The sequence below is a fragment of the Amblyomma maculatum genome, chromosome 9 (genome assembly GCF_055883805.1).
Source record: "Amblyomma maculatum isolate TAMU_Amacu chromosome 9, ASM5588380v1, whole genome shotgun sequence".
NCBI lineage: Eukaryota > Metazoa > Arthropoda > Arachnida > Ixodida > Ixodidae > Amblyomma > Amblyomma maculatum.
This window is the reverse complement of record NC_139352.1, coordinates 5,469,564-5,483,317: the sequence shown is the minus strand read 5'-3', so window position 1 is coordinate 5,483,317 and position 13,754 is coordinate 5,469,564. Positions and strand designations below refer to the sequence as shown.

Sequence of the window (13,754 nt, the reverse complement as noted above, 5' to 3'; positions counted from 1 at the left end):
TGTGACAGCTTTGCACCTAAATTGTTCGTGAGCGGCAGGGGTTCCAAAGACATCAAATGAAAGTACTGTAGAGATTCCTGTAAATATCTGGAATTGAGTTGCTTCGTACATGTACGCTTCGCAATCACTCACTGTTGGACACAATTTGAAAGCATATTATGCGAATAGTCTCCCGAAAGCTTTATTCAGCAATCTATGCTACAGTGATGTCAATTGTGTTTGAACGTACTGTGCCACTCTGTGTTATAGCCTCACGGTCTTCTGCGTCTATTATTGCTGCCAGTTATGAGATATGTTCTGTCAACCTTGTTCTGTATAGATGCACTTGTAATCATTTTTTTTTTTTTTTACCAGTGGTTGTTCTTGCCTTGTGCCTACTGCTGACTTGTAGGGGTGGTGAGGCCCGTCAAGCGGTGCATAATTCACTGCTTTTTTCTCACCATCCCCAGTTTGTATGTACAAACTTAAATAAAGATTGATTGAGAAATAATGGTAATAAGACAGTCGCGTGTCATACTACTGCGTGAGTGGTTCCGACGCTGTCTGAACCTCCTCAGAAATCAAACACGGGTACTGAACAACTCTGCCAAGTGGCAGCAGGCGACGTAGCCTTCGCACACAATGCCAGTACTTCATTCTCAGCACATCGGGCATATATCATGCGGACCACATATAGCCATGCAGCCTTAGCACCAGTAAAAGCTGTCACTAAGGTAGGTTCCCACCTGGGCGGTGGATTTTAAAGATTCCCTTCGCATGTTGTCGCCATCATAATTTTCAGTCATTCACGTTGAATGGCCCTGATGAGGCACAACACGTTGGTTCAACGCGACTACAAGCTCAGCTTGGCTGAGCGAATACGTTGAAATAATAAGAGGATACGATGCTGAATTAACAGACTGAAATGCTCTGTTAGCGAAACGACATTGTATATTTAGGTGAAGTTAGTTCAGCGAAAGCAGCTCAGGAAGTTCGTTCCACTTTGCGATAGTTTAGGAATGACCTACTGAAGGTGTCGGTAGAGATACGTACACATTGAACGCTTACATCTTCGAGATGATAGCGAGTGAGGCAGTATTAGGCTATTACGCAGATGTGAAGATAATGAGGCGGTGAAACAGGCTGCTTGGTATTGTTATAATCTGCTGTTTGAAAGCGCTTGCAGCGGTTAGGGCTCTTGACTTCTGTCCCCAAGGACGCGGGTTCGAATCCTGGCCGCGGTTGTCGCTTTTCGATGGAAGCGAAAAGCAAGGCTCCCGTGTGCTGTGGTGGTGGTTAAAACATTTATTAACCATTAAATGGTTACAGAGAGGTGTTTGGGTTAGAGACGTATCGGTCTCCTCCCCTCACAATACTAGGTGGAGCCCCTATTCCGGGGCCCCATTGGCAAGCAACGCCGCCCGCGTCCGTTGAACCAAGGCATTTTGAGCATTGAGGTCTTGACAGCCCTAGCAGGGCCGCCTCCCAGTCCGTGTGTTCTGCGATGAGTGCGTGTTAAAGGATCCCAGATGGTCGAAATTACCGGAACCTTCCACTGTGGCGCCTCTCATAGTTTGTCGCTTTTGGACGTTGAACCCTATAAACCAAATCATACTTCTGAAGTGCCGGAGGATCAGCAGGTGCAACCTAACACCGAAAACAATAATAATTCAAACGATACAGTGCAACGTAGGCATGTATAACGCCATGAAGCAGTTATACATTTTATATATCAGTGCTGAAACTTGTTCGTCGTCGACATGGTGCAGAGAATCGGCTTCGCGTTTTGAGAATGTTTTTGCTCGCCAGCTATCTATTAAGACTCTGACTACTGACACTCGGCCCTCAAAACATATCACACTGGGGAGACGGCTTGTTTTAGATCGCTCTAGAGTCATCGTCAGCCTATAGTGCGACAGCTTGGTCTGCCGTCTGCCCAAGGGTTGGCATCACCGTTGTTATCGCCCTTGGCTTTGAATCGGTGTTGTGTCGTGCTAGTGTCAGAGCCTCTAATGCTATTGAATGAGAAGTAAAGTTTTCTATGGTTTCGTACGTTTTCAGAGTGTCGAGCTTCTCACTTATATGATGTGCATGTATCCTTGCGTGTCTCTTAACTCGCTTCTCTTGTCATGCTAATACCGTGTTCTATCAGCTATTACGCTTCCACAGCGAAGGTTGTGAAATGGCTGTTTCGGTACCCAGGCAACCTGCTGATGCGCCGCAGCCTGCGCATGTCATCACCGAGACCGGTGACGAGGACTACGTGCTCACATCACTGGACGATCCGGACATCTCTCAGAGGTGCGTTGGATTAATGCCTGAAAGAAGAAAGCTGGAGGGACACTTAGGCACCTCCTTTATAAGGCTATGGTGTAACAGCATAAATGACCCCTGCCGGAACTCCTCCTGATGATCCGGGTATTTGCACTTTGCCACTAGATTATTCACCGATCTGAATTCTGCCTCTTTATAACATGTAGTTCAAAGACACCACATTATGCCAAATACCACCCGAAATAAATTTAAAACCCCGTTTAACTACGCCGTAGGAACACGCTATCGTGGTCTAGGGACACTTAGTCTTATTCATAATCCAAGGTCCTGGCAAGAAGTTCGATCTCATCCTCTAGTCGTAAAGGCGGAGCCCGAGAACATAGCGCATGAAGACTCAGCCACATCATGGAGTCTCGTGACACCGCACAACCCGACGACCATGCCACCTGCCGACTACCACCTGTCAAAGGGATGCTCGTAACCCTTCGAAGCTGCGAGGCTTTGAACCGGAGGTTACAAGTGTTTTAGGGTTTTTCACAAACCCTAATTAGCATCTGTCATAGGCATGCTCGTAAATTTTCAAGGCTGCGGGGTTTGAAACGGCCAAAATGTTTTCTATATATATGCCTCAAAGCTTCAGCCATAACCTATAGAGGGCTGACATTGAGGACATGACTAAAGCGTGAGGTATATATAAGAACTAATATTATTGAAACATATTGCAGGAAACGGCTGAATACATTTTTGGAAGGCCCCACTCACGGTAATGCGTTGCGTATCACCTGTGATACGCGACGTAAGGACGGTAATAGTTCCATATCTGCTAGAAAAACTACTACACGGACTTAGAAATTATTCAGACTAATGGTCTCATAATATAGTTGCTAAAGAAAGTGTCAGCAGTCAGAGATACAGGGATCCTGTATCCTGTGCGATGTCAGTGCACGTTAAAGAACCCCAGGTGGTCGAAATTACCGGAGTCCTCCACTACGGCGTCTCTCATAGCCTGAGTCGCTTTGGGACGTTAAACCCCACAAACCAACCAACCAACCAACCAATCATCATTCTACACCTACTGCAGGGCAATGACCGCTTCAATTTTCCTCCAATTAACCCCGTCCTGTGCCAGTAACGTCCATTTGATCACCGCAAACCTATAACCTCATCCGCCCACGTAACTTCTTTCCGCACACTGCTACGCTTACTTTCCAATGCAATCCACTTTGCCACCATCGGTTATTAATGCGAAAGCATTATACTAGGCTATGTCGGCAATATCGTGTCCGCAAAACGTGTCCGCAGCCGTTGTACCGTTCTCAGAAGATAAAAATCAAACGAATTCTTGTAATCGATAGATGATATGATGATGTTGCAGGAAAAAATATGTCGATAGGATGATTACTTAATTAATTAGAGCCAAAAACTTAAAAGTAAACTCAAACATACGTCGACATTAGCCATACGACTAATATCGATGTCCAATGAATGTGACGACCCGCCAACTGGAATCGGATTTGTTTCTGACTTAATGAGGCAAATAAATGCGCGATAGTGATCAAAAGTGTATAATGAGCATCAATTAATAAAAAAACGTTCCGAGAGCCCTGCAGAATTTGCACTATATAAATGCGTAAGCCTGAGCCTTGCTGTGTTGTCCGTGAGACAGGTCAGCGAGATCCGGCCAATATGGGCACCAGCCCACTCCCAGCTTCAGGGAAATGAGGGAGCTCATAAGCTTGTCCGCGGTCTCACATTCCGAGTAGGCTCTGATCCTCAGTACACTCTTAACAGGGACAGGCTAGTCAGCTACAAAGAGATTACAGATCACTATCGGCTAAACAGGTTAGAATACCCACCAACAGATAGGACTCTAAATAAGATCCAATAAAGCACTTGGAGGCACTTACAAACACTGAAGAGAAGTTTATTGCAACTCCAAAAACTAAGAATACATGCTCATATACACACTACAGTTGAATCCCGCCACAACGAATACCGCCACAACGAAATTTCCGCGACAACGAATAATTTTTTATTCCCCGCGAGTATCCTATAAGAATTAATGGCCTAAATTTCTCTGCACAACGAACCATTTTTGCAGAGCGTTTCCGCTTCAACGAAATTTTCGCGTTCAAAATCGAAACCGAAACTAGTTTTATTGGCGAGAAGTCCAAGTCAAATCCAAAGCCACATTAAGCATGAAATCACGTGATTGCAGTTCCGCCATTTTGGCTTTGTGTCGTGGTCGCGTTGTTCACTCGCTGCCTTTCTCTTCGACAACGACGAGTTTTCATCCGCAGGACACGATGGCAACGCAAGTGAAAAAACGCAAAACTCTTTCCCTTGAGCAAAAAGCTCAAATAATCGCCCAAGCAGAAAGCGGAAGGAAGAAAGCGGCAATTGCTGAAGACTTCGGAATTCCTGCAAGTTCGCTGTCAACGATTCTAGGCAATAAGGACAGCGTGAGAATGGCACTTGCTTCAGGCACATCCTCGAAGCACAAAAAGGTGACGCGGCCCCTCCATGAAGAGTTGGACAAAGCAGTGCATGCGTGGTTTGTGGAAGCACGAGCCAGCAACGTCCCCCTGTCCGGAAGCATCGTCCAGCAGAAAGCCTTGAACTATGCATGCCTACTTGGCATTGATGATTTTAAAGCCAGCATTGGCTGGCTAAACCGTTTCAAGGCCCGCCATAACATCGTTGGAAAAGTGTTGTGCGGCGAGTCAATGTCAGCAGACGTGGACGGAGCAGCTGCTTGGAAGGCGAGTAACATGGCCGGAATTTTAAGCAACTTCGCGCCTGCAGACATTTACAACGCCGACGAGACCGGGCTATTCTACGAGATGTTGCCGGCTAGGACGCTCGACTTCAAGGGGCAGCGCTGTCACGGCGGCAAACACAGCAAAAAACGCATCACAGTGCTGCTTTGCACAAACATGGATGGCTCGGACAAGCGTCCGCCGTTAGTCATAGGCAAAAGTGCCAAGCCGCGCTGTTTTAAGGGAACTCGTAGCCTACCTGTGCAGTACAAGGCGAACAACAAGTCATGGATGACCCGCGCTATTTTCACCGAGTGGATGATGGCATTCGACCGCGACATGAAGCGGCAGGGCCGTAAAGTTTGCTTGCTTTTGGACAATTGTTCAGCGCATCACTCCGACGAAGTCAAGCTCACTAACACGGAGCTGATGTTTTTCCCTCCCAATTGCACGTCTGTCTTACAGCCTCTCGATCAGGGCGTGATTCTTAGCCTGAAGCGCGCTTACCGCGGGAGGTTAATTCAGCGGCTGCTTTTTAACACTCAAACCGGCCGAGACACGAAGGTGGACTTGTACGTGGCACTGCAGATTATGTCTGCTGCCTGGAGCACACTGGGGCGCTCAGTAATTGTGAACTGTTTCAGGCACGCCGGATTTGCCGAAGGTCGACCCGTACACTCTGCTGGCCTAACACCAGGCGTTACAGACGACGACGAAAAGGCGTCACCGGCTCCGGGGATCGCGGCCGCCTGGAAAACGCTGGGAGAAATAGGAACCGTGCCGCCTAATCTCGAGCTCGACGAATACATCGGCGCTGACGCTTGTGTTGTTGTTCACGAAGATGTGAGTGATGAGCAGATCATAAAAGCTGCCCGGAATGATAAGGACTCTTCCGATGAAGAAGACGACGACGTACAGGAAGCGCCGGCTGCGGCAACCGCCGTACAGGTGATGGACGCTTTTGATGTCATCAGGAATTTCGTTGCTGTCCGAGACGACGATGTTGCAATGGGTTTGCTGACCGAGTGCGAAAATCGCGTGACGGCGTTGCTCGCCGTGAAGCGTAAGCAAACCAAGCTTACAGATTTTTGGCATTAAACGCCTTTGCTGCTGCTTGGGCAATTCTTTCTGCGTTTCACGTCAAATTTTTGCGATAACGAAGTTCCGCGAGAACGAATTTTTTTTCGTGCACCGTGAATTTCGTTATAGCGGGATTCAACTGTATATACAATACACACTGTTCAACACTATATAAAACAATGATATACAAGCTGCAGGTCCGTCCTGCATGACGACCATTGCACTAATGCCCAAGGACTTTTCCGAATCCAGCTAACCTGTCAGTGGTACCAATTGTTGTGGCTGTAGGAAGAAGGAAAAGAAAATGCATGGGCCTGTCACTGGCTCTGTAGCTGGGCCACCTCCGCTGCCTCGTGCGGACAGAAGAGAGAAAGTAGAGAAGAAAGAAAAAGAAGAGGGAGAGAAAGACGCGCGCCGCTACAGCCCTCGTCGACCACCCAAGCGGTGGCGGGTGCAATGACGGCCTACAACAGATAAAATTTTGTTGGCTGGCTAGCCCCCGCCGTGACCTACCGTTCCAGTCCCGTAGGCCGGGAACAGCCACACTTCACCCCACCTCAGTGGTACCCGGAGCTATTCTCAGATAGGTGCAAACTATCTCAGGACAAGGCGGATCTGGTACATATGATATGGATAGACAAAAACAGATGATTTTTGGGAGACTACTGTTGAGATCACACCCTGAGATTCAGCTAGGTGTAATCTGAATGGCCGAATACGCCGCCCGGGTCCAAGGGCTCCAGGCCGTCGTGTAGGCAGATAGGTTGACGCCTATCCTGTATCTGTTGGAGATTAAGTTACCACCACCACCCTTCGCGAGCCGCAGATACTGCGACTTTCCTTTTCTGCAAAACCAATTCTGCTGAACTTTGATGCGTTAACGGAACGTTGGTTGTGTCCGACAAAGAGCGCGCGATCTACCGTGTGCAGCAGCAACGCACAGGTTTTCGCATTTCTCCACTGCAGGTTCTTCAGTGTTCTCGTTTTTTTTTTTTTTTGCCTAAGCATTACGTGTCATGTCTATGCCAATTTCTCTTGATTATGACTAAAATATCAAAGCTAGTTGTGACGGAAAAATAGCCTACAATTTCAGCGTTTGTATATAGATGGCATTGCCATTTCTCGTAATTAATGTTTTTTTTTTTTTTACATTTGAACAATCAGTGGACAGTTAGCGATGAACTCCTGTAAGTTCATGCCCTTTATTCGACGTTTTTAATTCCTCGGAATTACAGAATTAAGGTGGCCGACCTGACACCCGCGCACCGCATCTGCGCAGGTTCTTTGCTGCCATCGACAACATCCTTCAGGACTATGGCGGAGGCACGGAGCACGCTCCCGCGACACAGCAGCCTCTTCCTCCAGTGTTATCGGGACACTGTCCAGTCAGAGCCCGGGAACCCACGCCAGCCTCTGAATGCGGACAGCAGCAGCTCCACCACCACCATCACCCACGGCCGACCTTCTGGCCTCCACAGGTCCATGGATATCCCGGTGTGCAGCTTCAGTGACTCGAACCTTTCGCATAGCAAGCTCTATTGTCAGTCATTGAGCATATATACATCTCAATAAAGATGTGTTAAGTTTGTTTTGAGCTGATTGAACACTTGCGCTAAAAGCAATGGGTGCAAAGACCACGTGAGGTGTACACGCCAACACACATCACGTTGCGCACGGGCTAGGCGAAGCGAACACCTTTAAAGTGACATGTCTTTGCCATCAGCCGCATCCTCTATACCACAACCTAACTACGCCTCAATCAGACCAGAGCAGCAGCCATTGACACATTTATTCAAACGGCCACATAGACTACCACAGAGCACCTCCACGAACCGCCTACTAGCCTTAGGTGTCCGCCCCGCCGCGATGGAGCAGTGGTTAAATTGATAAACTACTGTGCCGGAGCACCCGAGTTCGATCCCTACCGCCGGCGACTGCGTTTCGATAGAGGCGAAACGAAGCGCCGTCCGTGTGCTGTGCGATGTCAGCGCACCTTGAAGATCCCCAGATGGCCGAAATTACTCCGTAGTCGTTCACTACGGCTCCTCTTTCTCTATTTTCACTTTAACTCCCACCTTACTCCCTTCCCTTTTGGCGCAGTTCAGGTGTCCGCGGAACAAGTGTGACAGATACTGCGCCTTTCCTTTCATGTGAACCAATTAATATTATTATTATGAACTATTATCAATTATTACTTAGGTTTCCACAACACCGTTGTGGCCGTGGGTCACGGTAGCACACCTAACGCCTAACGACTACTCAAACTGGCAGAGATATTCTCAGACGTCTACACATATTATCAGTCTGGCGGCTAGCCCGGATCTCGGACCAATTTTCCGCGCTATATACCAGAGTCCCGTCATTAAACCCCTGCCTGCAAACCTACCCAGAGTATTACACGCTTCGTCGGGAGAGAGCGCGGCATTACTCTATCAACATTATGGTACCGGCTCTACCGCCATTCGGTCGGCGCATTATGCGCCACAAATTGTGAAGTCATCGTCGCCTACCACCCCAATCTCCATTAAGCCTAATACATATTCTCCGTATGTCTTCGGAGAAGTGAGCCCTCACGCACTACACTGCATCACGCATAATTTGCGATTCAAAAACGGCCACTCAACTATGCACGCGAAAGGGGGCATACGTCCGTTCGGTGCCTACTGAGATGGCCAACCCGAAATCTACCGCCACACACCGAGCTCATTTGAGTGCTAACGCATTTGGAGAATCTGAGGAACGAAGTCGCCAATACCTTAGCAGTAGCGTTAATTTGCCAAGCTCAGTCGCACCTCGTGTCCGACACTTATCTCTCTTTATCGTCCCATATGACCGGCCTGCTCTTTCTGCGCATCCCCAAAGAGCGCTCTAATCCATATACTTCGACTGCCCGGCAAATCCTCTCTCTCCCCCCCCCCCCCCCCCCTCTCTGAATGCGATCGTAGCAGTCAAGACTGGGAGGGTGAGGAAGTCGCACTCCGATCCGAGGACCTTGCTTCGCAGAAGATCGCAACCGACATGGCCACCAATGTCATGGGCCGCCGTCACATGAATGTTTGATCGCTAGAGTGGCTGTGCGGGAGCTCAGCTGATGGAGCCCTTAAGTGCATTTCGTTGGATTGCTGTGGATCTTTCGGTTCAAACGCCAACGCAGGATTTTTCTTAGAACGGGTCTTTTAGTTCTATGTCGTTAATATTGTAAGAACAAAGAGATATTTCATGCAGGCCGTTGCAGTCGCTTTCCGAAGGGGACGAAAGCCAAGGCGCCCGGGTATTGAGCGATATAAGTGTTCATTAAAGAACCCCAGGTGGTCGGTATTTCCGGAGACCTGCTCTGCTGCCTTCTTCTAAGATGTCTGACCAACGAGCTAAATGGTCAACTCTATTTTTTCATAAAGTTTACCATTCATTATTAGGAAACAGTTCCATCATGCCTTGTCACCGCGTATCCCATCGACCTAATCACAATAAAATAGTATACCTGCCATCCGCAAATACCACTGCACATCTAAATGCTTTTTTCGTCCAGACAGCAAAGGACTGGAATCGCCTTCCTGCCGAAGCAGTTCATCACGCTCATCCAGCACACTTCAAAGCATTCATTGAAAGACTCGCCAATGAACAGTAACAGCCCACCCCTCATGTAATACCCCATAGGGGCATTTGTGGTATAAATAAATAATTATTTTTCACTACTGCTTGTGACGCAGTGGCAATAATGCAACCGTCCCATTGCACCCGTCGAGACAACGGCTCAGAGAGATGTTTCAAGAAGCCTCGCGGGGGCAGTGCGGCTGAATGAGCGCCTGCCCGCGGTGCAGTACCTCCTCTCCACAGTCGAGGCGCCAGGTCAGGTGACGACAGACCGTGGCAAAAACAAGGAAAGCGTTCAAGGGGGGAAACCATTCAGCTCCATACCCGATGTAGCCGCTTTCCCCCTCTTTCATCGCTCCAGCTATTTCGGGAAATGACAAACTTTCGCCCAGTCTTCAGAGCTCTCCGGGCCTCTGGGGCCGGCGGTGAGGGAGTGAGAAAGGCTGAACTGGTGGACTCTGGTGTCCATGCACGGCGAATGAACAGACGTGCGAGGCTGCAAAAAGAGCACAAAATTAAATTCAAATATTCTTGGCCACGCTTCGACAGAATAATCAGGCAGGCCCCGTAGTTGGAGAAGCCATGGTGAAAGAGGTGGGAGCTCGAAATTGGTGTCGAGTGCCATTTCGATGCGCAGTCCTGAGTCAAGTGTTGTAACTGAACGTGAAGTCGCTCTTATCTCCTGTATATATGTGTTCATATTGTAACTAGTGTTATAAAAAGTTGTTTATCTTTCTCCAAGTGTCATCGTCCTTCGCCTCAGTGTCAACTACACGTCACATGCCAAGTCGACGTACATCTCAAAGAATCGAGATGCAAAAGAAAATAAGAACTGTCGAACCTTTAATGGCGTCCCTTATAGGCTGAGTCGCATTAGGAAGCTAAATATTAAAAAGCAAGCCAAAACAAACAAACATTTCTTATGAAAATTTTGTAACGTGTATTTAATAGTACCAACATCAGCTGTTTTCGTGTGGGCACCATTAGTGAACTTAAACTCAAGGCCACAGGATAACAGTCGTCACGTGACTGCGCGTTAGTGCCGCGATGTCAGCACCTGAAAGCACGTCCCAGTTGGAAATCCGTTGCACAAAGCTGCAGTGATTAACCCACTGATTAGGGCGACGATTCCGCAGTTAATTTATACTCGCGGAGAGCTTTTTGTGGTGGTTCAGCATTGGAAGCTAGGCAGGAAAGAGAATAGTAAGACACTTTTGTCACCGCACCTGGTGTATATTGCTCGGAGCAGGGGTGCGGTGGGATTGAGGAGGATGACGGAGAGATTGGAATAAGATGGCACATTCTGCATAGGGTGAGGACAAAAGCCCGTCACCTTCGATTTATTGCCTAACTTTCGCTATAAAGACACGAAACACTGTCCACAAGCGTAAGTTCCGTTAAAATCATGATCCTGCAGCACAGGCTGAACCATGCTGAACTTCAGGAAATTACCTGTTCTGCGCAGTAAAGGGATATATCTCAGTCACGCCCTGTACCGAGGAACCATTTCTGTGAAATATACATAATCTGGGTATTCATTCCGAAAAACGAGTGCCTTCGGCGAACCAGTTTCTATAAGCATTAAGGCGGTGGTGGTGGAAAGCATTTATTGCTACCGTAGCTGTCTGTTTTGTGCTGCGGAGTATATATGTGCACGTGGTCCTCGTTGTGACATGCCCAATTGTGGTTTGTGTACCAGACTCCTTTCGATCACGCGTGGGTAAGTAGTTTCGTTCTCATGGGAGCTGCTCTCGACTTAACGGGACAATTTCAGCCGGAGTCCAACTACCGAGAAGGTATAGAGGACGTTCGAATTCAATCGGTGGCATGTGACGTCTTTTCTTTCATCGACATTTATAGCTATCTACATGATTATCCCAAATATTTTATCTCAACAAAGCTCCAATAGAACACGCGTAAAAATAATCACTTCAGTACATCTGCTGCCTCTAAGACTTCTGGCTTCTTTTTAAACTTACCCTGAAGGGAAGGTGTAATTTTTTTTTTTTAGAATATGAATGCATGAAGCTATAAGTTAAATCATGCATTCTTTCAGACCGCAGCTCTTAGGAGTCCGTTTCTGGCCTGAGCTGAGTCGCTGTTGGGGTCATCGTCGGCGTACCAGTAGGCAGTTATAGGATGACCTACATGAATACGAATTTGATTTCTTCAGGCGGGCATATGGTGTTTAGGCCGAAAACTACGTTTCGGCCCAAAACAGCATATAGCCAGTCCTCAAGAAAGGAAATTCGTTAGTAGAAAAAGAAAACGCCAGTAGCTACATTTTTACACACAATTAAATTTTGTAGTTAATTGACAACGAATAATAGAAACCAAGGTTAAAGAAAACATTCTATTTGTTATGGAATTATTTTGCCATTAATAGATCCACATGACGCAAGAGACATTTCTTCCCAGATACCAACACCTGTTTTTGTTTTGTTGTTTTCTGCCAGGAAAAAAAGCGATATATGACACCAAACCGGCGCAGTGAACCGCGAACAAGCCTAAATGCCGTTGCAGCCTTTGATCAGTGATTGCATGATTTCAACTGTTATCTTTTGTCGAGGACTTCGCATAATTCGTCGGAACGTTCAACACATCCTATTCCTTTCGGTTCCTTGAATTCTGCTACTATTTTGGTAGGCAAACACAAAGGCAAGCACACACAAAAGAAAAGTATGGTGAACGCGCTTTATTTCACAACAATGCGACGGCGTGCAATATGAACGAGGCATTTTGACGGCCTCTATATATTATACACTGATAGGTGAGCAGCAGTGGATGCAAGAACAGAGAACGAACATTAAACTAAACGCACATCTCCGCGGCAGCACATCAAACTGAACAGGAACTTTGCGGCACGTATTCAAGAACGATCGATTCAGCGTAAAATGCCATTCGATAAAACACACAAGAACTCATTAAAAGACATAATGGTGTGAATAATTTACTCGCGTTTGCAGGCGCGCCAAGGCTAGCAGAGCTGTCATTACCTCGACATCACACCTGCATAGCCGCGAAAATAGTGAATAAACGAAAGATAAAATGCAGCGAAGAGCGACAGAGTCTACTGTAAGGCTCTCGCGAGGAAAACACAGCACGGAAGAGTCAAGGTTAACGCTAACCAAAGGGCACATATGCCAAGAAGGGCGTCTGCAGCCTCCAAATGCTGACGTTTTTCAGAGCTCTAAGCTTCAAGTAATCTTCGACCTGGTGCCATACACCAATAAAAACTCTTGAAACTGTACGAGTCGAATCGGAAGCACTTTGTTTTTGTACATAAAAGTAGGGGACAGGCCTGGTGAGGTTCCTGTGTAAAGTTGCAAGACTTCAGACAATCAACGTAGCAAATGCGTGCCATTTCATAAAACAGTTTCAGTTTACAAACACTGCCTTCCTCTAGGTAGATTTGCTATCCTTAAGTTCACGAGCTATGAACTCCGTGACGCGCCTTCTGTAAGTGACTAAAAGCGCTTGCAGTCGGGTAATGTGCCCTTTGTGTAGAGGCAAGAAGGGGCACATTCTTGATTCTCCCAATGCGCAAGTGTGAATAAAATCAGCGATGAGGACTAAACAAACGAGCAAGGCTAAATCGAGCGAACTTAAACACGAGCCAGTGGACAATCGTAGCTGATGAGAGGCGCTGAAAGCCGCGCGCTTATGGGTGTCGATAGCAGATCGCGCAGGTTCCAAGACTCATATGGTCGAAGCCTTGCTGCTGCCTGTATATTTACATACGTTGACAACCGACGTGACCGTCCTGCAAAGAGATGTCCGAAAGAAGGACTGAGAACAGTTTTGGAGCAACGCTCCTTGGGGAAAAAAAAGGAAAAACCACAATCACGAAAAATTATAAGAATACGGATAACTATTAAATATACGTTGTGGCATACTATGATGCACACGCGTTAACCAAGTTTTTTTTTATAACAATCGAAATAATAGGAATTTCCCGGGTAGGAATTTGCCGTTTTATAATATTGATACGAACCTTTTTCTATGAAATATACAATGCACATAGGCAATTATAAAATACAGAAAACACAATTACAAAAATTGTAAGCA

At 47.0% G+C, this 13,754-nt stretch overlaps 2 protein-coding genes across 2 annotated transcripts in view; one reads left to right on the top strand and one right to left on the bottom strand.

The window, feature by feature from the left end:
• Window positions 1-7,616, top strand: part of LOC146178153 (uncharacterized) — a 42,724-nt gene extending 35,108 nt beyond the window's left edge. The window contains exons 7-8 of the mRNA XM_084579709.1: window positions 2,182-2,280; window positions 7,372-7,616. Coding sequence (XP_084435835.1) covers window positions 2,182-2,280; window positions 7,372-7,603 — 331 coding nt within the window. The 3' untranslated portion in view covers window positions 7,604-7,616. The remainder of the gene's footprint in view (window positions 1-2,181; window positions 2,281-7,371) is intronic.
• A 4,755-nt stretch (window positions 7,617-12,371) lies between these two features.
• LOC146178152 (uncharacterized) overlaps window positions 12,372-13,754 on the bottom strand; it is a 70,093-nt gene continuing 68,710 nt past the window's right edge. The window contains exon 17 of the mRNA XM_084577972.1: window positions 12,372-13,449. The gene's annotated coding sequence lies outside the window, so the exon portion shown is untranslated. The remainder of the gene's footprint in view (window positions 13,450-13,754) is intronic.